Genomic DNA, 24,094 nt, shown 5'->3' with positions numbered 1-24,094 from the left:
CCCACGAGGCAGGTGCTCTGACTGGACTATGCCCATCAGGGTGCCCTGCAGTTTGAAGGCTAATTCACACTGGAGTGCGAGTGACTCAGAGGTGTCCTCCCACACAGCAGAAAGAAGCTGGAGTGGGCACAGCACCCTGCAGTGGGAGAACAGGGAGTGGGCAAGGAGTCTCTGTAGGCAGGGGCTGCTGGGAGGCCCTCCAAATATCTCAGGCTGGCCTTCAAGATCCTCAAGGGGTTGTGCTCCCTAAACCAACCATCCCAGGCCCAAGCCCTGCTAAATCATGCTTTCTTATCCGCAGTACCCACCTCTCACCTATTGCCTATTGCCTTCTGAGCTGTAGATCAAGACTTGTGCTGGTCTCCTCTTCCAGGGAGCCTGCCCAGAGAACCTGTGAATCCCTGAGCAATGCACCTGACCCATCTATCAGCTCATACCCTGTTGTTGCACTGGGCTCCCCACTCGGGGTCCTACCTTATGCAGCAGCCAGAGCTCATCATGACCCCCCAGCCCCTTTGGCCCTGGTGGCCCTGCCAGCACAGGCGAGCCCAGATGGAACCATAGGTGACCCAGAACATAGGTGCCTCTCCTGCTTCCAGGCCTTGATCTCTGGCCACATGCCCTCCTGTCCATCGGCTGACTCAGTCTCATCCTTCAGGGCTCCCCAGTCATTGCTACCTCCAGGAAGCCTCCTCAGCCTCCCCCTCCATGCCCAGCCCCATCTGGCCGCCAGCTCTTGAGAACCCTCAGAACAGGCCATGTCTGCTTCCCCAGGGCCTTGCCCAAATCAGCTCCATCTCCTCCTGGTTCAGGTTCTGGGAGCAATGCCTGTGACCAGGAATCTCTGGGGGGTGGGTACCTGCCTGGCCTGGGTCTTGCTGAGCGAGCTGCCAGGCAGGTACCCACCCAGAGACCCATGGCCTTTCAAGTCTGTGACTCTCTTGGAATTGACAGTGTCTGAACCTTGCTCAGCAACTCTGGGTCTGTGACCAGGACCTCCAGGGTTTCTCATGTCCCCACAATCCAAGATGCCAATCTCCTTGCTCCCGGCACCACCACACTCTGAGTCAGGGCTTCCAGCCTCAGGCCTGCCCCGGGCTGGAAACTGGGCCCTCCCTAGGGTCCAGCTCTTCTCCTGTCTCAGCCTGCTCAGCTGGGCAGGGCCACAGAGGCCCAGGGCAGCCTGCCAGGTAGACCAGGCTGCTGGAGAGGGTGGGACCCTGGGTTCCCCAGCCCCACAAGGAAGGGATGGGCCAGGGAGGGCTCGGGTCCTGCCGACACCACTCCATCTTCTGACTCCTCCAGTTCAGAGGCCCAGACCCAGGGATCTTACCTTAGCCCTTTGCCCTTGCTCAGAACGTCACCTGGCGCACCTCCAGCCCAGGTCTGCCTGGCCTGTCACTCACCCCTGCTAACTGAGAGGCCACTGCCCCAATACCCACACCCCTCACACTCCAGCCACTGGTACAGCTGGGGATCAAGCTGCTATGCTCACTCATTCATTCAGCAAGTGCCTCCCTGGCCTGCCTGTGCCAGCCCCTGTGCTGGGCACTGGGCACCCCTATGGGCACTGCACTAACTAGCAGATCCCCAAGCTCACCACCCATGACACCCAGCCCAGCCTTGCCTCCTCCAAGATCGCTGTGGGCTCTCCCCAGGTCCTCTCTGGCTCAGTGTGTGGTCTGGCTCATTGTCAGTGCCATGGGTGCATCCTGGTTCCCATGGGGAGGGACCTGAAACTCTCCTAAGAGCTGAGCCCACCACCTTAACTGTCACCACACCTCCACCTTCACTGCTATCACTGAAACTACCACCAACATCAAAACACCACCATCAACAACAATAATACAATCACTGCCATCACCATCATCACCACCACCACACAGTACCACCAGCATGACCACCAGCACCATCACGTCACACTACCAACAACATCGTTGACATCACCACCACCATTACACTATCAAGAGCACCACAGCATCACTACTATCATTAAGAATGACAGACATGTCCTACCACCATCACCACTGTCACCACCAACACTGCCGCTACCCCCACAACACACCCATTAATACCACCATCGCCGTCACCATCACATCATCATCGCCAATACCAGTATCACATCACCATCACTGCTGCCAACTCACCACACCAATACCTTCACATTATCAACACCACCACCACTACCACCCTCTTCATCAACAATCACAGCAGCAGCAGCACTGCCACCGTCACCATCGCCACTGCCATCAACATCACTGTCAACAGCATCGTCACCAGTGCTGTCACTCTCACCACCCCACCCATCAACAGCACCGACAGCACCATGCCCACTGCCGCTGTCACCATCACTCCTGTGTCTTGTGATCACCGGTATCACCTCCCCTATCAGCAGCATCACCATCACCACGACTGCCATCACCTCCTCAGAACCAGCACTGTGACTGTCACTAGGACCAACACTAGCTGGCAACCTTTATCACCAACATTCAAAAAGCATTTACTCGGCACCTGCCACATCTGGGAGACACTGTGTAGGCAGAGCAGGTCTCACCACCGTCCCCATCAACCATGAGATGGAGCTCGGGCAGCTAATCATCTTCGTTCATCACACCCCTGACCACCAGCCCACTCCCCAGGCATTTCCCAGTTCACCTGACTCCCAAATGCCCAGTCACCTCAAGGGCATTCCACCATCCCCCTGCTTCTGGATGCCCTTGCACCAAGGCCAAGAAAGGAGACTGGACACCCACAATCACTCTCCTTCCTGTCAACTTTGAAGTCCTTCCTGTGTCTACCCCATATGCAACCCTCCCACATCCAGAGTCGGCTCCCTATAGTTGAAGACAGCTAGTCACTGTCCTCCCAATACCACCAGCAAGGATGCAGACCTGGGGAGCTGGGTCTTGAAGCCCTTTCCACCACGCAGAACAAGTAATACGGAGTAGAGGGCAGCAAGTGTCAGGAGTGAGGAGGGCCACCCGCATGCCGCACAGGATTGTCCCTATGACACGGACCCTGCTGCCAACCCTGCCCTCCCAGGCCTCTTCGAGGTCACTGGGGCATCTATGTGAAGGAGTCTGGTGGGCACTGCAGGATCAAGACCCATAAGACCTCCTCTTGGGAGGATGAATGGGGAGTGGCTGAATGCTCAACGTGGTAGGCCTTTGTTACAAACTCACAGAACTCTAGCACATTGCAAATGGATGGACAGGTGAATGGATGGATGAAACCCCTGCCAGGAGCACCCTGAAGCACCTCTGTGTGCCGGTCAGGCTCAGGCCCTTCCCAAGTGTCCCCTCTTCTGTCCCCACATCAATCCCTTCCTGCATCAAAGTGGTCCTGGCGGACCCCTTCACCCCCCCTTCCTGGCACTGCCCCGTGAACTCAGCACAGACCCACTCACCCACTGGAGCACCTAGATGTGAGGGGCACAGAAGTTGGGAGGCCCAGGGGCCAGACAGCTGGAAGTGGCCCTGTGGGAAGATCATGTGCCTTGACCCCCTACACCAAGATGCCCCCTGCCACACTAACATGCCTAGACCTCAAGCACACTTCCGTGGCATTCCCACTGTGTTCCCGGCACAGGACCCCCTTTCACTGCTGAAGCCCCTCTGCAGACATGCCTCCCAGGCCAAGCAGCAGCTCTTCCCAGCAGCAAGAGCACAGGCAGGCGAGGGCTGGGCAGAGCTGGGCAGCCTCTCCCTCTGCCAGTGCCTGGGAGTTGCCTGGTGGGGGCCGGGTGAGGGTCAGGGCTGGGTGGCACCTTTCTGTACTGGGAGGTGGTGGACACTCATCTTGCCCATCACAGTCGAGGAAACTGAGGCTGGGGCTTCCACAGCCTCAGGTGAGGCCCCCACATTACTGGAAGTGGGGAATAGGGAGCAGAGACACGAATATATGGACTCCCCGAAAATGGGGTCTCACCTGAGAAGTGAATGAGTGGGGACGCAGGAAAATGGGCAGGACGGCCTCCCCGAGCAGGCGATGTTTGGGGCCGGAGAAGACTGAGGGCACAGGGACAGGCAGGGCTGAGACTGCCAGCTGGCACTGAGGAGGGGAGCAGCGAGGGCGCCGTGGGGTGGAGGGCAGGGCAGGGATGTTCACTGCCCCATCCCGGGTACAGAGCGCAGTGGTACCGTGACCTTGTGTCATGACCTGTGCTCCCTCCAGCTCCCAACCCTGCAAGGAGGCAGGTGGGCTGCCTCAGAAGCCCCTTGAGGAGAGCAGGCTCCTAGTGGGCCCCTGCCAGGCCCTGCTGCCCCCAGGGACAAAATGGGGGGAGAGAGAAGGGCGGAGGCTAGGCGGTTAGGTGACTTTGCCTAGAGCAGCACATTGCCCCTCTTCCACCCCAGCCCCCCCCTCAGGTGGGGGGAAGCAGAGCACATCCCCCACACTCACTGAAGGGGCTTCTGTGTTGGGCCTGTCCCCCTCCTGGTCCCTGCCTCCGTCAGGAGCCAGCTGGCCTGGGAGAAATTGGGCTGGGAACCGGCCGCTGACAACAACTTGAGGACCCTGCCAAGTCTCCCTTCCGCTCTCCAGCCTTGGCCGGCCCCCTCACTGCCCTCTCCAAGGAAACCAAGGATGGGGGGCAAGGTTCTTAAAGGGACCAGGACATGCACTTAGGCAGGGTCTACAGGGAGGGTTCCAGGGTTGGGTCCAGAGTATCCCCAGGATAGCTGCACCAGTCTGGGCCCTCTGTGCGCCCTGCAGTTCTGGGAGCCTGCGGCTGGGAAACAGCACAGACCACAGTGACCCACGGAGCACCCTTGGGCTTACTGGAGAGCACTCAGCCTCCGTCTCCTCAGCCAGGCTGAGAAGGCTTGTGGGAGCAAAGTAGGCGGATCTGGAGGTGCCTGGTGAGGGTGAGGCTTCTGGAAACGGGTCCACAGAGTGTGTGGGAACGTCATCCTTTATACATCACACCTTCTGTCCCAGTCTTAGAGAGTAAGGGTGCTGAAAGCCCCTTAGTCAGGGAAACCCCTAACCTGGTTGAACATGAGCCTGTTGCAGGACTTCTCAGAGCCTTTATGGTTGATGCGTGTGTGTGTGTGTGTGTGTGTGTGTGTGTGAACCAGGAGTACATGGTGTGCTGGATATGGAACCCTGTCCTTCTGAGATTCCTCATGGGGTTGGCCTCTGGCAGAATATCCACCCCCTGCAACCCTGTAAACCCTGGCAGAGCAGAGCACTGTAGAGGGCATCTGGCCTACACCAACATCCTTAGGCTAGGCCTCAGTTGCACCATGTTCAAGTGAGGCAGAGCAATGACTACTGAAGGTCATGCCAGCTCAGATTCTACATTCTACGTAACTGTGGATGACTTGTTTTTAAAAAGGAGGTTTGCAGTGCAAAGCGTCTGGGACTTCCTATAGTGCACGACTCAGGGAGCTGTCCTTTCAGGACCACAGACCTTAACTTCCAGGCTGTGCTCCTGAACTTCCTCACCCCCACCGTCACTCACCAGTCCACCCTTTCACCACCCATCCTCCACCCTCCCACCCTCCCCCACCCACCCATTCTCCACCTATTCACCTATCCATTCACTGACCATCCTTTATCCATCCATCACCCACCCATCCACTCTGCAAGGACTCCGCTTTCTCCCACTAATACCCGTGCTCCCCAGACCCTCACTGCACTGCCATGCTGGTTGGCAGTGTTGAGAGGCCCTGAGCCATGCTGTCAGCTAGGTTAAGGTGTGGGTGGCCTCAGTCTTCGGACTGAGAGGGTGGTATTTGATTACATAACACGGCTCCTGGGGCAAGGGGTCTCCAGGGGTCTGTCAGGGCCTGGTGTTTACAGAGCATGAGATGATGTCTCCAGTGTGGATGCAGAGTCCACGCGTGTGTGTGTGTGTGCGTGCGTGTGTGTGCGCCTGGGTGAGGCAGGTGCAGGGCCTGAACTGTGGGTGGAGTCCTCTGACTCATCCTTTCCAAGACGAGTGTGTCACATACTCAACTATCCCATGTGGTTGGGAGAGGAGACAGCCCTACAAGCTTATGACACACGTGTAATTATGTATGAACATGCAAAGTTTGTTCCAGATGAGACACAGGACCAAAACTCATGTGTGCCCAGGGTCAGGGCTCAATGTGTGCCCAGGTTTAGGACTCAGTGTGTGCCCAGGGCTAGGGCTCATGTGTGACCAGGATCAGGGCTCAGCATGTGAACAGGGTCAGACTCTGTCCATGTCTAGGGTCAGGGCTCAGCCTGTGACCTGGGTCAAGGTCAGTGAGATTGAGATCAAGGCTCCGTCTGTGATTAAGGTTCAGCTACAGGGGACAGTTGTGGATTAGGAGATCACTATTTCACCTGACGGGTACTGATGGATCTCACCCCCCACCCCACACACGTGACCCTGCAGACATGTGAGGCCTCTTCTCTCCTAAGCACATGCAAATACAGCTCTACTCCAGCACAGACCTGACTCCTGGGAGCACCAGGGGAAGCCAGGTCCTCCGATCACACTGGGTCACCCAGGAAGCCCTTGGTTTCCTGAGGAGCCAAGGGTGAGGAGTGGTCCCATCCAGCCATGGAAGGATGCGCGGTCCAGCATAGTGCCGGGGGTGGGGTGGGCTGAGTAGCTCTCCCTGTCCCTTACCCATTAGCCTCCCTCCCTTGTGGGCCTTGAGCTGCCCAGCTCTGGATCGGATGCCTCAGCCCCACTCCTGAGCTTGCAGCTGGACCACAGGCCTCTGAGAGCCTCACGGGCAACAGGCACAGTGCTATGTCACCTCTGCTCACACATCAGCTCCTCAGAGGCGCTTCCATGGGCCCCTCCTGCCACCAGGCCCACATGGCTCCTCTTGTGGCACATGGCATGACCTGACATTTTCACACGGCTCTATGTATACGTTCCTGCTTGATGTCCTTCCTCACTGAGGGCAGAGGAGGCCGAGGACCAGGGCTTCCTCAGCAGTGATCACTGAGGGGGGGACGGGTGAATGGGTGGGTGGATGATGGCCCCTGACAACTTCCAGAGCTCCTGACACAGCTCCCACAAAGCGCCCACACCCTTCAGCCTGCCTTCTGTATCCACCCCACCTGCTCTCTAGTTATCGTTCAGGCTCTGCCTCTGCCTCTGCCTCTGCCCTCCTCAATGCTGGCCACGCCCGGAGCCTTCCCCGACCTCCCAGGACACACTCGTCACTGTGCTGCCCAAAGCACAAGGAGGGACTCAGTGAACATACCCTAGGCCCAGGCCCAGCTGAACACACTCACCCTCCTGGCTTGGGACGGTGCCAGGGCTGAGTGGGGGTGGCAGTGACAATGACTCCTAGTTTCCCACTGACCACACCTCCCCAATGCACACCAAACCCCTTGGGGGGCAGAACCAACCCCCGCCACGCCCACCTGGCCCATCAGGATCTAGCACCAAGTTACTCCTGTACTTTCTCCCAAAATTCCGACCCTTTTCCACTCTAGTGGCTGCTCCCGCTTGGGGGTCTTTGCACAAACTTCCCTGTGGCTAAGTGAGGCTTCCCACCTCCCCCTTTGCCTCGCCATGTCTGGGGGGACATCGTGCTCTGGGGTGCCCACACAGGGCCCCGCGATCCCACCTCAAGCCCAGCCAGTCCAGCCCCATCCCTGCAGGGCACGGAGCAGGCACCCGGCTTGTTCTCTGTGCTGCAGCCCATGACACGGGAGGCATCAGTAGGGGCTGGACGGGGACCTGGGCCGGTGATCCGAGGAGCCCCTGCTGCTGCTTCTCATCTGATCACCTCAGATCTCTGATCCCACACCAGCTTCCCAGGGGTCTGCCCACTGCAGGTGGGTGGGCAGGCTTGTCACCTGGCCCAGGGCTGGAGCTTCACAGCCCTCTCCTTCCCGACTGTGGACATCCCTGGGAGGGGTAGGAGAGAGGCTAGTGGGTGCTGTGAGGCTTCAGAGCCAGACTTGGGCATGGACAAATCGTGGGAGACACAGATAGACCGGGGGACAGTGGCCAGAAGAGGAAGCTGCACTCCTGTTCCCGCTGGATCAGTTTCCCCAAAAGCCCACCCCGGGGCCCTGAGGTCACCAACCCAGATGAACTTACACGTCCGTTTCATCCCACAAGATACACGTCTGGTTGGTGGTGCCCTGGAGAGAGGGGGTAGGAGTCAGGGCCATCTGCCTGCCCCCTCAAGCCCCGCCCCAGGGTCACTGCAGGGTCCACCCACAGGTGGGCCAGTGTTCTGCTTACACTGTCCCTCCAACAGACCGGCATTCAAGGAGGAAACTGAGGCCCAGAGCAGGGAAGAGATCGGTGCAGACCCCTCACCCCACCCCCACTGTGGGCAGCGCCTGTCCCCTCTGAGCAGGGCTGGACAGCAGTGGCAGAAACCCATCTCTGGATGCCCAGGTGGCCAGTCAGCTTAATACAAAATGGGGTAGCAGAGAGGCCTCTCCTGGGGAGCCCTGAGGGGCGAGTAAGTGAAGGTCAGGCTGGCACAGGGAGGGCCTCAGCGAACACCCCCGTCCCGTGGGTCACAGCATACCCGCCCTGGGATGATAGGGGCGCGAAAGGTGGGATGTTCCAGGCATTTAGGGGGCAGCTGCTCTAAACACTGGTGGGAATTACTCAGTCCTCACCCAACACTGTCGTTCACAGTTGATAAAGGAGGGAGCCATGGCACAGAGAGGGTGAGCAACTCGCCCAGGGCACACAGCAGGAAGAGGCACAGCTGGTTCTTCCTACAACCCTAGCCTAGGGTTCGAGGTCTGGTGCTGCCCTGTCCTGGCTGGGTGACCCTTGGGCTCCTGGGCATCTCAGCCTAGCCTGATAGAGAGCTCCAAGGAACAGGGCATGGAGGAGCCTGAGACCGGGACAGACTGGCCTCGGAATGGGATGGCTCTCTCTCCTCCATGGGAGCAACCAGGTGGACAGGGACTGGGCTGCAGGGGCTGGGCTTAGGCAGAGGCGTCAGAGGTGGGTTAGACTTTGGCTCCCACATCACCCTGCTCTATGACCCTGAGCAAGTCATGCCACTCCCCGAGTCTCCGTTTCCCCACTCATTATTTGGGGACGAAAGCAGCTCTCTTATAAGGCTGAGGGTGACATCCCCACCCCCCACCCCACACACAGGGTCAGGGAGGAGGAGTCGCCCCCACGCAACCATGCACACACGGAGGGCACTCACGTTGTACATGTGGGCAAACTCAATCTCTAGGGGTGTGAGCAGGGAACGAGGGGGCGGCTTCACTGTTACAGAGATGACCTTGGAATTCAGGATGGTTGTGTTCCTGGGGAGAGTCAGCAAGCAGAGTCAGGGTGGCAGGGAACCCCCTTTGTTAGGGCCGTGGCCCCAACTGTGGAACCAGGCCCACTTCTGGCCCCCTTTCCTGAACGCCCACCCACGCCCCCCAGTCCCACCACCTTAGCTTCTCCTGGCTGGCCTCCCCCACACCTCAACCTCCCATGTGCCCCTTGGTGCCTACCTCTGAAGGGCCAGGAGGCTGCCCAGGTTCCGGTAGAGCACAGTGCCCACCACAAACACAGATGAGTCATCAGCCTCTGGAAGAAAGCGTGCCAGTCACCCTCCTCCCAACTGTCCCCAAGGCTGGACCCCAGGAGACCCAAGCCCCGTGGTTGGGTCCACTCCCACCATGGATAGTGCTGCGGTCAAAGAACTGGGGTGACTGCCTAAGTCGCCCTAAGTGACCCTGAGAGCTGAGGACAGGCAGAGCACATCTTCCCTTCCTGGGAACCAGAGTTGACTGCTGTGTCACTTCAGCTAAAACCCTGTCTCTGCCTACAATGAGGAGGTTCCTTCATCCATTCACCAAAGATTGCCTGGAGTGTCCCAACACAAGGAGGGCAAGGAGGGCAAGGAGGGCTTCCTGGAAGAAGGGGAGACCTTGGGAATACTGAGAAGAAACATGGATGCCACCCTGGACCTAGAGGCAACAGGCCAGATTCCAGAAAGACCTTCCCAGAGGCTGGATCCTCAGGCACTGGGGCCCAAGTCTCCAATGAGGGTCCTTCCGCATCATGGGGCCCTCACCTGCCAGCCCCGTGGAGAAGACACTCTTAGACACAGTGACCCTGTCCTCCGGCACCTTGGCCCAGTCGCCTGTGGCCCGCCAGCCCTTCATGGGGAAGCTGATGTCCGTGGCTCCACTGGCGGGGAGCTTATGGATGCTGAGGACTGTGGTGAGAGACAGGTGACAAGAAGCAACAGAGACAGAGGCAGGGAAACAGAGACAGGGAAGCAGTTACGTGACAAGGAGCCTTGGCCCTGAGGAGCTGGGAAGTGGGCCTGGGTGCTTAGGATCATCACACAGGCTCAGGGGGGGCATAGGGTACGTGGGGCCACCCAGCCAGGCTCCTGCCCATCGCCATCTCCCTGGGAAGCCCAGGGCCGGGGCACCTTCCCGGCCTCTCACCAAGGCTCCTGGTCCCAAGCTGCAGAGTGAGTCCCTCCCCATATGCACTGTCCCTACACAAGCTCCCTGGGTTGGCCGTGTCCGGAGCCAGTGGGGTTCACTTTGCCTTCCCAATGCTGGAGCCCAGATTCCCCTCCACAGTGGCTCTGGAAAAGGGACAGAGACAGACTCCACCTCCTGAGGACACTAAGGAGACAACAGATGGGCTTGTGGGAGGGGTAATGCATAGAAAGGTGTGGGGAGTGTGGAAGGCTCCTCTGTCAGGTGTAGGGAGACGTGCTGATGGAGACGCAGCAGTGTGGGGAGGCCCAGAGTGTCAAGAGCTGGTGGTGTCAGCAGTGGGAGTCTGGCCCCAGGGCCTGGCCAGCCTCTTGAAGACCTTTGGCCCCACCCGGGTCCAGCCAAGCTCACACCTAAAGACTCCAGTCCCATCAGGCTGTCTAGCCTTCTGATCCAGGAGTCCCAAGTGAGTGGCAGACACAGGCCTGGGAGGAGAGGACTGGGGGTGGGGGTGGCCTCACGAGGTCCCTTTATTCTCAGCCCACCCACCTGGGAAGACACTGTGCTTCCTTTACCCAGCCCCCCATGTGGTTTGCACCTGGCCTTTGCCCATCTCTGGGACCTCTCCCTAGGAGAAGCTGCCCACACTGGCCAAGGCCACTTCCCTGCACCTGTGATCAGCTCTGGGACCACAGCATCTTCCCTAGTAGAGGGCCTGGGGACAGGGACAGGCCCCTCCTCTCTGAGTGTCCAGCCCTTTGTGGTGAGTGCTCCACCAGTGAGGGAACCACGAGTAGTCATTCACTCCACAGGCACAGGGCACCTGCTGTACACCAGGGAGCTCTCATGCTGGGGGTGCGGCAGGGGACAAACGAAACCCCTTCTGGCCTTGACAATTTGATGGAGGAGACAGGCAGGCAGTGGTAATCCTGGGCAGGGGCAGGGAGGTTGGGGGTGCCGCACTTCCAAACAGGGTGGTCTGGGGTCCTCCTTGAGGAGGTGACTTTGGGTAAAGACCTGAAGGAGGTTGGGCTGCTTGGATCCCTAGTGTAAGTGTCCAGGAACAGAGTGTGTGGGTGTGGGGTGTGCAGTGTAGGAGGGGTGTGCAGAGAAGGGGGTGGCCGCACAGTCCTGCCTTCAAGTCCCCAAGACCATCCCAGCACAGAAAGGGCACTGGGGTGACCAAAGTGGGCCCTGGCCCTGGGGAGCTGTGGACTGGGGGTCCCGGTGTGTCCCTGGATATGAGGTCTCTAGGACCTTGTCTGGGCCTGAGACGCCCCAAGCTGACCCCTCCTAGGTCGTGTCAGGTTTGTGCACCTGAACACACAGGATTGACCTTAAATACTGGCCTAGAGGGAATGTGGCCCCGCCTGTGTACACAGATGAGGAAACTGAGGCAGGAAGGCGTGGCCCAGGGCTGCAGAGCAGGGGCATGGAGGGGGGATCAGTGGAGCATGGGGTGCGCTCACCCAGGTTGTCTGTCACTTGGTATGCATCCCGCAAGTCCTTCATGCGGAACCCTATGACATCCACGAAGTCCTCTACCAGCCGGAACAGCTCCTTGGCATTGGGGCCCATCTGGAGAGGGGGTGAGGTTAGGCAGCTTTGGAGATGATGGGAGCAGCCCCACCCAGAACACCAACCACTAGAGCTAAATGAGGGCATCATGGAGGGCCCCACACCCCCAGCCAGGGACACATCTTCTTGTTCCTCCGCCCCTCCCACCTCCTTTCCTCTGTCCCTTTGTTTCTGGGTCCTGTGGGTCACTCCCTAGCACCACAGGCTCCGTGACTTGGGAAGCAGTTAGGACCTTTGAGTGTCCATAGCCATTTGTAGACAAGCACACTGAGCCCCATGGCCAGGGATCCAGGCTGGGGAGGACAGCAGGGTCTCTGGGTCCTGCCGTCCTCATACTGGGTACTGCCCTGGGCACAGGTCCATTTGGGAGGAAGGGAGGCTGACCACTCTTTCCAGAAGAAAAAGAATCACCACATCCTAGTCACCTCATGAGCACCACACTGCCAACACATCCCGCCCCTCCTCATTGAGCCCCACGAGGGGAGCTGCTGTCCTCTGATGGATGGGGAAACTGAGGCTCAGAAAGTTAAGCAACTTCCTCAAAGTCACACGGCTGGCAGAGGCCGAGCTGGGGTTGGAACCCAGGTCCCATGCTAGGCTAGCCTGGGACTTAAGGAGGCACCAGCAATGCCTGGCCCATCCTGCTGCTCTGACCAGTGTCCTTACCAGCTGGGCCTCCTCCCACTTGTCCCGGTTGTCCTCCGCCAGCAGGTTGCTGATGATCTGGACAAAATTCTGGAAGGAAGAGGAAGAAGGGCCAGTAAGCAGAGAACAAGGCGCCAGAATCAGGGCTGAGCGCGTGACCAGGGTCAGGATCAGTGTGTGACCAGGGTCAGGGCTCAGCCTAGGCCCAGGGTGTGCTCCCCACCCACTTTCCCAGGTGCACTCTCCTGGGTGGCCCTTGGGGAAGCGCACCTGCACATCCCCAGGGGTGGGGCTGTAGTATGCTCTCCGGAAGATCTCGGTCATGTTCCGCAGGACGTCGATGGTAGAGAGCAGGTCCCCACTATAGCTGGTCCCATCCTGGGAGATCTCCACCAGCGTCTGGATGACTTCGGACACCCCCTCCCCGGGCAGCCCTCGCTGAGCCTTTGCCAGGTGCTCACGGGTCTGGAGAGATGGAGAGGATTGGGTGCCATGATTCTGCAGGACACATCAAGGCCAAGGACCTCCTATGCCTAGAGGACCCTCTGCAGCCCCCAGCCAGTGGCCATAACTGATGTGTATACATAGGGTGTGCCACTGGGGACACAGGGTTGTCTGAGGACACAGGGCAGAGGAGCGCCCTGGACTGGTGGGCAGGGCAGGAGACCCCAGCCCCGGCCCTCACCATCATCTGGATGTTTCGGTAGTCGATGGAGACGCAGCGGATGTAGGTAGGGGGCTCCCAGTAAGCAATGCCTTCTTCATCCAGCTCACAGCGCCGCAAGATGAGGCCTGGGGAGGTGGTGGGTCAACTCTGCCTCCCACTTTCAGCTAGGTGCCCACCTCCGGTGCAGCAAACCCACCCACAGCTCCTAGGCCCGGGCCCTCTCATTGGGACCCTTGGCTCCAGAAGCAGGGAGTCTCTGAGAGCAGAGCCAGCATGGGGGCCAGGCTACCTCGCTTTCTTTCATTCACAGAATTTCTGAGCAGCTGCTGCAGGGATCAGCAGGAGCTAAACTTTCAGGGACCCCACCTGCATGGGGCAGAGCCCTCAGCTGAGTGTGGGGGGGGGTTCAAGTTCATCCCAGGGTCACTCCTGTAGCTCCTCCCAATCCAGAGCCTGTAGCCCAGGCCCACTGCCCAGCTCCACACAAGAGGCAGACACTGGGAGCCTGTGGAGGTGTTTGGTGTCAGGAAGTGACAGCCTTAAACACGGGCACACTTGTGACCCAATGCCTAATGCCAGAAAACGGTCAAGGAACCAGGTACAGCTGTCTGCACACACTGGGGATGACCCTAGAGAACTACTGCAACCCTGTCACCCACTGGAGCCACGTGCTGCTCTGAGACCCCCTTGGCCAGGCCTGTAGGGCCACCTCACTGCTCCCCACACAGCCCTGTGAGGACAGAACAGGAGTCCCTCACACCCGCACCCGCTGCCTGCCAGCCCTCACCCGTGGCATTTCGGGGACACCGAACCGCAGCCACTTCTCCCGCTGGGGTCTCCTTCCAGATCACAGTGCCAGAGTTGTCCTCGTCACAGATCTCATGGGGCTCTGCAGGAGCCAGAGGCATGAGCGGGGGAAGGATATGGGAAGGAGTGCTGAGTGCTGGCAGCAGGGGCAGGGGGCCAGAGCCCTCCAGGACATCCACCATCACAAAGGGGAGTTAGTCCCCAGAGAGCCCAGCTCCAAGCCCACCTGGTCACTCAGGGTCTCCTCCCGGGGCCCAGCTGTGGGGGTGGTGAGGGGACACTCACCAGGACACCGCTGGGCACTGCATTGCCGGTGCTCCTCCTGCGGGCCCTGGCACATTGCTCCCCCGAAGAAGGGCCCTGAGCAGACACGCTCCCGTTGCTGTGTGCCGCCCCCACAGGTGACACTGCAGCCACCCCATGATGCCCAGGCTTCCCACTTCCCATCCACTGCAAGGCACGCCAGGCATGGAGACACAGGCCCAGGATGAGGAGGGCGCAGGTCCAGGAGTCACAGTGGTCAGAGACACAGGGCCATGGGGACAGGGAAAACGGGGAGGGCCAGACAACACAGGGATGGGAACAAAAGGAGGGCCAGACACGCAGACACCAGGTTGAGACCAGGAGAGGAGAAACCAGAGCTCAACTTGATAAAGAAAAAACAAGTGCCTCATCTGCACTGGTCCCCCTCCACCCCCCTCACTTCCCACTGTCCCCCCACGTCCCTATGGCCACATTCCAGCCCCACAGTTAGCCCCCAAGGGTCTCGCCCCTCCTCATGGTTCATGTCTGCATGCCGCCACCCGCAAGCCCTGGCCCGGCCCTGACCTGGGCACTGCTGCAGGAAGCAGTCTCTGGTCTCCACCCAGTGGCCCTGGCACTCGGCGCCCCCATAGGAAGGCCCGTTGCACTCCCGTGTGCGCTGCTGCCGGCCCTGGGAGCAGCTGGCGGAGCACGTGCTCCAGCTTGACCATTCGTTCCAGTTTCCATCCACTGCCCGGCCCGGGGGAGGAAGGGGACAGGAACCGTGTGAACACCCAGGATCCCATGACCCCAACACTGGGTCTGGGTCACAGGTGTAAACACCCCAGGGCCCACCCCAGGGCCCACCCGCCACCATGCAGCCTGGGACACAAGTGTGAACGCTTCCGAGGGCCACCACCCCAACACCAAGGGTACACGGATGAGAATGCCCCAGGGTCTCCAACCTCCAGCCTGATCACCACCTGAGGTTCCAACCTCTGAGCACCGGAGCAGGGGGGTCTGGGGTGGGCAAAGTCGGGCTCCTGGGGCTGGCCAGTGACTCACTGGGCCCTTCCCTCCCGCTCTCTGTCCCTCCCAGCGCCCTCCCTCTCACCTACCAGGGCACAGGGCAATGTTGCAGAACTTGGTTTGCTTCTCGGGTCCCTCACAGGGGTTGCCTCCAAATTGCGGAGGCCTGCAGGTGCGTGTGCGGTCCCGGAAGCCACGGCCACAAGTGCTGGAGCACAGGCTCCAGGGTGACCACTCATCCCAGGCGCCATGCACTGCAGAGAAACCCGAGGGCACTGCTGAGCTTTGCGACCACTGACCACTGCCGCCCCTACACCCCGCCACCCAGCTGTCAAGCCCTGAATCCCGATGACCACTTACCCTCCCCCACCCGGGCACCCGGCTGCCCCAACCCTGGACCCTGACGCCCCGCCCCCTGTCCGGTCCCCCAGTCACCCAGGCCTCAGATGCCCGGCCCTGCTCCTGCGGCGCGGTGCCCGGTGCCCGACCCCGTCCCTCGCGCGGCCGCCCGGCGCCCGCCCACCTGGACACACGGCCGAGTTGTTGCACAGCCGCTGCTCGCGCAGGGGCCCGCTGCACTGCGTGCTGTAGGAGGACGACACGCAGAAGCGCGTCCGTGTCTGCCAGCCCTCGCCGCACGTGCTGGAGCACACGCTCCACGGGGACCACTCCTCAGCCGCGGGGTCACCTGCGGGCCCGGGCCCAGGCATTACCCGCCTGCCGCTGCCCCTGTGCCAGGACTGCGTCAGAGCCTCAGGAGGAACCCGAAGGAGCAGGACCGCGCTGGGCAGCCGGCGGTGGTGCCGAGGCCTTTTAGCCCGAGGTGTTTGAAGCGGGCTGATTCCCCTGCAAGTCCGTGGGCTGGGCTTGTGCTATCTCCAGGTCCCTGGGGTCTGGGCTGGATGGGCCCGTTTGAACTGCACTAGCGCCCCCAAAGCCAGCTGGCCTGGAGAGGACAGCCTGGCACCTAAGAGGGTAGTCTAATTATGGTGACTATTTAAAGTTATGTCTTACAACTAGCAGCAGTTAATAACTTAAAATATTTGTACAAAGACCTAGTACCATGAAACCAACCTTCCCCGCTTTACAGCGTTTTTGTCTTCACATGGCCGCCCTAACCACCCCTGCAGCTCACCCGTGTGTGGCGATGAGAACCCGAACTGCTGCAGCTCATCCCCCAGCTCCTCCCGCCGTCGGGCATCCGTGGACCTTAGTGACTGGCTCCGGGAGTTGGTGCGCCCGGCTGCTGCAGGACGGGCTCAGGTAAGCATCCAGGCGGTGGCCCTCAGGAGCCTTGCTCTGGCCCTGGGTCCCTCAGTCCTCAGCCAGAGTGGGACTAGGCTTGGCAGCACCAGGTTGCTCGGCCTCCCTGGGCAGCTGGGAAACCTGGGACCAGGGCACCCAGGCCTGGCACCAACTCCTGTGGGTCTCATCTCCCCCGCCCTGCGTCCCTCCCTCCGTTCCTCCAAAGCCCCCAGGAGTCACCTGCAGGACAGCACGTTTGAGTGGCTGCTGCCCTTCCCTGCTCAGCATCCCACCAGCACCCCTGCTTCCTGTGGCCTGGACCCTGTCCCCCCCCCCCCCGCCCCGGGCCCTCTCCAGGCTTCTGAGATGAGCTTCTCTTCCCAGCAAAGTTCATCGAGGAAAAACCAACTCGAAGAATGACAGTCTCATTATAACTTGATTTAACTTTATGGAAGCAGCTAAAATATGTATGAGGTCATTAGATACTCTTATTAGAGACTTATGTTCTAGAGGCTGGATGAAACTGGGGCAGACAGGTCTGCCCAGGGCTGGGTGGCAGAGGGAGGCAGCACCCAAGCTCCCAGTCGACAGGTGAGAAGAGAGCCCCACCTAGTCCCAGCTACACCCCCCTCCTCCGGAGCCGCCCTTCTACTGGTGCCCTCTCCCCGCATCCACCTGGCTCCAGGCCAGGCTCCACACCTACGGCTCCGCCCCTTCCCTGCCTGGCCTGGTCCCAGGGCCCTCCTTCCTTTCTGCCTTCACCCTCCACCTGGCCTGGCCCAGCGCAGGGAGGGGGTGAGGGCACCAGTAGAAGTAAGCCCCTGGTTGGCCCCTCTATGCACTCACCCCCACAGGCTTTGCGGTTGCACAGGCGGCCCTCTTCCAGCACCCCCTCGCAGCCACCACCCTCGATGCCCCGGGAAGGCAGGCAGGTGCGTGTTCGAGTCTGCAGGCCTCCCCCGCAGTCCCGCGTGCACTCGCCCCACAGGGACCACAGCTTCCAGCCACCTGGAGAAAACCAGAGAGCAGGGATCATGTCTTTCAGAGAGTGACTTCTGGAGGTCACTCCAGACTTCAGGCACAGCAGCCAGTGGGGTGAGATCCACATGTGTGAGGCTCTGGTGTGGGAACCCACACAGCACCATGGAGGGTCAGCTAGGAGGCCTAGTGCAGGCCTGGATAAGGTGAGACACGGGGGTGTGAGGCAGGGGTGTCGGGGAAGGGTTGTCCCAGGGAGGGTCTTTGGGACAAGGTACATGCACACTCCCTGGGCACCCCCTTGGGGTCACAGTGCTCTCAGCTCTCTGTCTATAGGCACCTGTGCTAGGGCCTTCCCTGGCTCTGAATCTGGCCCTAGTGTGCGGTGGACAAAGCTGGAGTCCCATGGCGGTCTGAGGAATGAATGAATCACACCCCAGGCCATCCCAGCCGCTGTGTTATAAGGTCCTGGTGCTGGGGTGAGGGCAGGGGGGACCCTTTGACAAGGCTCTCAGTCCTGTGCACAGATCCTCCAGCCCTGCTGGAACCCCCTTCCCATGGTCCTCAGTCCGTTTCCTCTGAGCCTCAGTGTCCTCATTACCCCCCACTCACAGTCATGACCTGTGTGCTCTTTCCCCCACCCTCGCCGGAATGCCAGAGGTGACCAGTGTCCCACCCCTGATGGCCCCACACCCAGGGCCCAGGCAGACTGAGCCTCCCTCAGACCTGGCAAAACTGGCCACCTGCTGCTGAGAGAGCCGGAGAACACAGGCCTCCACCTGGGCCTCTGGGCCCCTCCAGCTGCCCCTGCTCTGACCCCAGCCATGTCCTTTTAGCCCCTCCTGGGTCTTCCTCCATCCTGGCCCTATCCTCCCTCAGTGGCTGTAGTTTTAGGACCCTGAACAGGACAGCCTTGAGGTACTGGGGAGCTGCTGAGGGAAGAGGAGCAGGGGCGTCACCCCCGTCTTGGGCCAGGGTCTGGAGGATGCACTGATGGGCTGAGGCTTGTCCAGGCCTTCTGTTCAAAATCCATGCTTGAGGCCACCCAGATGGCTCCACTGCAAAGAACTCCGGCTGCTGCCATCCTGTTTGTCCTCAGGGATGCCAGGGCCCCTGCACTGTCAGCAAAGCAGGCCAGGGTGGACTCAATCAGATCAGGGTGAGCAGCCTCCCCAGAGCCTAGGACGAGCCAGGTGCAGGCCAGGCGGGCACCCCGCACCAGCACCCTCACACTGCACCCACTTGTGAGGTGGCCAGGAGACAGCGGATGGCATTACTGAAGTCCAGCACGGAGACCTGTCCTGGAGCTGGGCCACTGCCCCGCAAGGCCTGCCCACCCAAGGCTGGAGCAGGGGAGCCAGGCTAGCCAAGGGCAGGTAATAGAGTGCCCATCAGAAGTGTCCCCTGTGCCTCTCAGAGCTCTGGCTTGTCTGTGGCCTGGGGGAATGGACCTCAACTCAGGGGGTGAGAATGAGGACTGCGAGAGATCCCAGAGGGTGCGCCCAAGAACAGGGCTTGGCCCGTTTGGCTCAGTGGCTAGAGCATCGGCCTCTGGACTGAAGGGTCTGGGGTTCAATTCTGACCAAGGCACAGGCACGTACCTCAGCTGCAGGCTTGATCCCTGGCCCTGGTTGGGGCGTGTGCGGGCAACCAATTGATGTGTCTCTCTCATATCGATTCTCTCTCTCCGTTTCTCCCTTCCACTCTCTCTGAAAAGCAACGTTAAAAATATCCTTGGGGGGGGGAACAGGGGCCGTGGTGGCCCACCACCCATGGGCCATCCTGCCTCAAGCCCCTCATCTGAAGATAATGGGGGCACTACTCCCCACTACTGACACATGAGGATAAATTGCAGGAAAGGGCTGGGAAAGGATGGGTGTGGGTGTTGTCATTGGGGTCAGAGTTGATGCCAGAGAACCAACTTTGATTTGCAGCAATATCAGTGTCCACGTGACTGGTCAGGCACAGTTCTGTTCTGTACGGGCCACTCAAAGGTGCCGGAGCCCCTTCTCACCGCTCCTGCGCCAGTTCTGGGAACCAGCCAGCAGGGGGCACCAGGGGCAAAAGAACGGGAGGCGAGGTTGGGAAGGAACCTCTCCAGCCAGTGTGGGCAGCGGGGCCTCATTCTCCATGCTGGGAACACAGGCGGGAAGGGGAGCCTTCTACCCCTCAAACCTACTGCAGAAGCCTTGTCTCCCTCCTCTCACAGAGCCTACCCTTCCCCTGGGCCCAGAGAGGCAGGGTACTTCTGCCGAGGGCACACAGCAGCCAGGCTTCCTGTCCTCTGTGTCCAGCCAGGTGGGACACAGCAGGAGGATGGGGCAGGTGGGCAGGCTTACACACCTAGAAATGACCAGGGAGGAGGGGCTTGGACCTTAGTGGCTGCTCCTTGGTGGGTGGGCATAGACCCTGCTCAGCCCTTCTTTGCACAGTCACGGGCAGCTCCCTGGTGTGTGACAAGGCCCAGGGAGGGGCTTGCCAGCACCACAATGAGGGCTCAAGGCTGAGCTTTGCATGGACCCTTGCTCTGGGAACAGAGGGACCTGGTTCTAAGCCCCTTCCTGGGTCTGGGTGTGATGCTCTCACCCATCAGCCACTGTGCAGGGAGGCCTCTCTGCTCCCATTGAGCAGGCCGAGGCAGCCCAAGTGAAGGGTTACCTGTGTTCCCTGAGCTAGGAAGAGTCTCAGCAGAATCACACCAGGCTGTTGGCCCAGCCCCGCACCCTCCAAGGAAGGTTGCTCCTCCTGTGGCCAGCTCTCCTAGGGTACCCTGGGCAGGTTCCTTCCACTTCCAGTGGGCTCTGCTTTGTGCCAGGCACCTCAGTACACAGGAAACTTAAGTCCCATCCACCTTAAAGAGGCAGCATTTTCACCCCATTTGCAGCAGAGGAAACAGGCTCAAAGAGGGATGGTCTGGACACCCAGGAGGACCTGCCCTGGAGTTGGCACAGAGGGGTGCAGTCAGAACTACCAACCTGGAGTATACTACACAAATGTCACTTTGTCTTACACCACAGTTATCTCGGAAGCACCCCAGGGAGGCGAGCAGACCAGGGCCCCTGCTACACCTCCGAGTGTCCACATGCATGGGGCAGGGAACTGTGACGACTGAGGCTGCCCAGAGAGGGGCCTTTGCTGCTCCCACTTCAGGTGCCCTCACTCGGGTGACTCAGCCCAGAACCACAGCTGCTTGTCAAATGCAGATGGGAGCCCAAGTTATCCACTGGGCTGACAGGGAGAGGAGCAGGGACTGGAACCACAGTCAGATTCCAGATGCCCGTCCCTCCAGACGAAGGCCACCTGCTATGACCAACCACAGGCCCCAGTCCGGTGTTCCAGGCCATCCCATCCTGTGACACTGAGACAAAGGAGCAGAGAGAGTCAGAGTCCAGGGAGATGGGCCTGGCAGTGGGGTCAGGCTGGGCACGTCCTGCCAGTTACCCCTTGCTGCCCCAGCCCAGCCCCCACATGGGAGCCTGTGTGACGTGAAAACCAGCAGTTGGTGGGAGAGAGAGGGTGTCCAAGCCAAGCTAATCAGAGGATGCCACTTGGTTCCCATGGCAACTGCTGCAGAGCTCGTCTTTCAGGATAGACTCAGGTTAGGCCTCAGCTGCCAAAACACCCACTATTTCAGGGCTGGTTACCTTGGTGACCCAGGTGGCAAGGATGTGGTGGGGGAAGGGGGAAGAGGGTGCCCAAGGCTCAGAGGACAGACAGGCCCCTGGTCACACCCTGGCCTAGATGCTGGTCCCAGGCTGAGTCCCCTTGATCACATACTGAGCCTGGATCCTCACCATAGACTGTCTTCTGATCCTGGGCACAGGATTCCTCGTCCCCCATCATATATTGAGCCCTGATCCCAGTCACAGACTGATCTCTGACCTTGGCCACACTCCTGCTTCTGATGAACACTCAGGAAATGAAAACAACTATTTTTGTTGGTGGTTTTCTTTTCCAAGTGTGTCCCCACACATAGCTGACACTTGATAAATGTGTCTACGACAGGGGGGTCGCCCACAATGCTGGTGTAGAGGCACTCAAGCCGCCCTTTGCTGGGTGGCTAAGGTGCTCCTGGGCTGAGTGAGCTTCCAGGGGCAGCAGAGGAGTGGGCAAGGCTGGGGGGCGGTCTGCCCCTCCAGGCCTAGAAAGAGGAGCCATTCTTCCCCAGCTCAATGCCCCCTCTGTCTGGAAGCCTCATTTCCATCTCATTACAGGATGAATAGGACCAATTAATGGCCTCTAGGCAGCATGGCCACCCAGGAGAGAAGGCACCGAAAAGGGGGCTTCGGGCCTTCTTCCTGCCCTGGCGTTCCAGCCTCAAGGCTGTGACCTCCCTGTTCCTACGTCCCAAGTTGGCTGGGGTGGGGGCCATGGGGGAGGCCTTCTCCCTGCTGGGCCTTCTGGGTGCGTGGGGTGTCTCCCTTTGGAGAAAGGGAACTGTACACTTCCCTTCTCCTCCAGCAGAGGTCTCCCCAGTCCAGCAGGTTGTGCAGCACCTGCCCACTCACTCCCACCTGCCAGGCTGTGTCCCCAGACACCCACGGCCTAGTCCAGCTCCCACAAAGACCCTGCCCCACCCCACCCCACGTTAGGGTCTATCCTGGGGCACCCAAGCTTCTCTGAGCTCCCTGCATGGATGTGCCAAAGGGGATATCAGGGGATAGGGCAGCTCCCTGAAACTCCTCCTCAACCGGCCCCCCAGTGCACAGCCCCCACCCCCCCCAAGACATTGCCACAGTTTATTCTCCGTGAGGCCTGCAGCTCCTGCTCTCAGGGCCCGAGTGGCCAGCAGCCTGCCCAGCTGCAGCAGGTACCGCGGGACCTCAGTATGGGGCCAAGAGAGCCATGCTCCCTGCCAGGCCCATTTCCAGGTAAGAAGGACCAGAAGGGCTCCTCCAAGCACCTGTGTTAGAGGTGCCGCCTCCTTCAGCCTCACACAGACCCTGTGAGCAGGCCTGTCCTGTCCCCATTTCACAGAAAAGGAACCGACACTTGCTGAGCTGACCAACCTGGCCCAGTCTGCAGGGTCACTGCTTTCTAGCCTCTACTTTCCCTCAGCAGCAGTCCTAAGAAAGCCTGCTTCCACCAGCTCTGCCCTTGGGCCCTGGGTGACCCAGGCAAATCCCTTCCCTCCCTGGGCTTTGGGCTGTACGGCTGACAGCCCTCCTTCCATCTTTCTGGGACATGGAACCCAAGCAGGGCCACTGGTAGCTGGCACACAGGGTCTCTGACCTCACGTGGGAACTTCTCCATGGGTGACGGCACACATGCGTGCGTTGTGGTCATGCCCCCCTCCCCCCATCGGGAGTGGGCCTTGTCTCCAGAGGAGACTGAACCTTGTTTTCCAAAGTTTTCTAACTTGGTCTCTGTGAAAGAGCAGTGTCTTGGCCGAGATGAAGTCTCCGCAGAGACGCCCTCAGGTCTTCCCATGCCCTTCACCTTCTCCTGGTGCCCCCTCAACCGGCTCAGTGACACCTGGAAACCCCCCACACCCACACCCACTCTAGGCTCAGCCTCTCTCCACAGCCCACAGACCTGAGAGGAGAGGGGCTCCAGGCGTTCTTCCTGAGGGAAGCTGGGGGACTTGGCCGGTTGGGCCTTGTCCAAAGCCCTGCAGGGGGTGTTTCAGGGCAGGAGCCCCCCACCACTTGGTGACAGGCCTGGAGGCAGGGGCGGGACTCAGCCCCTCCCTCTGTCTGGGTGGTCCTGGGTGGGTCTTGGTCCCTCAGCCCAGCATCACAGAGTCACAGCCCTCCAGACCCGCATGACCAGACGTTACGCACACACCCCGTGCAGGCACAGGGGACACACACACAGGGACAGGGACACATACACAGGGACACATACAGGGACACATACACACAGGGACACATTCACACAGGGACAAGGACACATACACAGGGACACATACAGGGACACACATAGGGACACAAACACACAGGGATAGAGACACATACACACAAAGACAGGGACACACACAGAATCACGGTCACACATAGACACACACTCCCAGCCCCCAGGACACTGCTTTTTCATTGTCTTACATGTTGCTTCTGCAATAAAATTCTTTAATTAAAACATGAATATTTAAAACAACCCTTGAGAGAAATGGCTCCATCTCACCAGAGGCAGAACATAGAGAGAGACTGTGGGGGAGAGACAGAGGGACCAGGGACACATGAGAGACCCCTGGTGGGAGTGTGCCTCAGAGGCGGCGGCCAGGTGGGAGGCGAGCGGAGAGGGAACATTTGCTGTGGCCGGAGGACCACCGGCCGAGTCAGACACGTGACGTGGCCATGTGGTATCTGGACAGGCTGGGCGGGGGGCAGGGCTGAAAATGGGCCACTGGCTGGCCTGGGCTGCCTGTCCGCTCCCTGGCTGCGCACAGCCTTCTCTGGGAGATAAAGGACGTGCCTGTCCCAGCCTCCCCCAGCCTGCATGAGGGGGCGAAGCTCCCTGAGCACGGGGCTCAGGGGACAGATCTGGGGTCTGGCACCTGGCCTGGCTCAGCTGTGTGTCTTCGGAATGATT

At 60.0% G+C, this 24,094-nt stretch overlaps 1 protein-coding gene across 1 annotated transcript in view; it reads right to left on the bottom strand.

The window, feature by feature from the left end:
- The window catches only part of ADGRB1 (adhesion G protein-coupled receptor B1), a 70,960-nt gene that overhangs the window by 30,347 nt on the left and 16,519 nt on the right, over positions 1-24,094 (bottom strand). Inside the window, exons 3-17 of the mRNA XM_087825528.1 lie at positions 17,432-17,593; positions 16,476-16,586; positions 15,864-16,028; positions 15,430-15,594; positions 14,897-15,061; positions 14,354-14,518; positions 14,049-14,150; positions 13,280-13,386; positions 12,865-13,059; positions 12,616-12,684; positions 11,841-11,949; positions 9,990-10,133; positions 9,424-9,499; positions 9,126-9,228; positions 8,042-8,085 (exon numbers count right to left, since the gene is read on the bottom strand). Coding sequence (XP_087681654.1) covers positions 8,042-8,085; positions 9,126-9,228; positions 9,424-9,499; positions 9,990-10,133; positions 11,841-11,949; positions 12,616-12,684; positions 12,865-13,059; positions 13,280-13,386; positions 14,049-14,150; positions 14,354-14,518; positions 14,897-15,061; positions 15,430-15,594; positions 15,864-16,028; positions 16,476-16,586; positions 17,432-17,593 — 1,882 coding nt within the window. The remainder of the gene's footprint in view (positions 1-8,041; positions 8,086-9,125; positions 9,229-9,423; positions 9,500-9,989; positions 10,134-11,840; positions 11,950-12,615; positions 12,685-12,864; positions 13,060-13,279; positions 13,387-14,048; positions 14,151-14,353; positions 14,519-14,896; positions 15,062-15,429; positions 15,595-15,863; positions 16,029-16,475; positions 16,587-17,431; positions 17,594-24,094) is intronic.

This window comes from Miniopterus natalensis, chromosome 16 (assembly GCF_054644295.1).
Source record: "Miniopterus natalensis isolate mMinNat1 chromosome 16, mMinNat1.hap1, whole genome shotgun sequence".
In the NCBI taxonomy this organism is placed as follows: Eukaryota; Metazoa; Chordata; class Mammalia; order Chiroptera; family Miniopteridae; genus Miniopterus; species Miniopterus natalensis.
The sequence above is the reverse complement of the archived record's forward strand: the minus strand, read 5'-3'. Positions and strand labels throughout refer to the sequence as shown.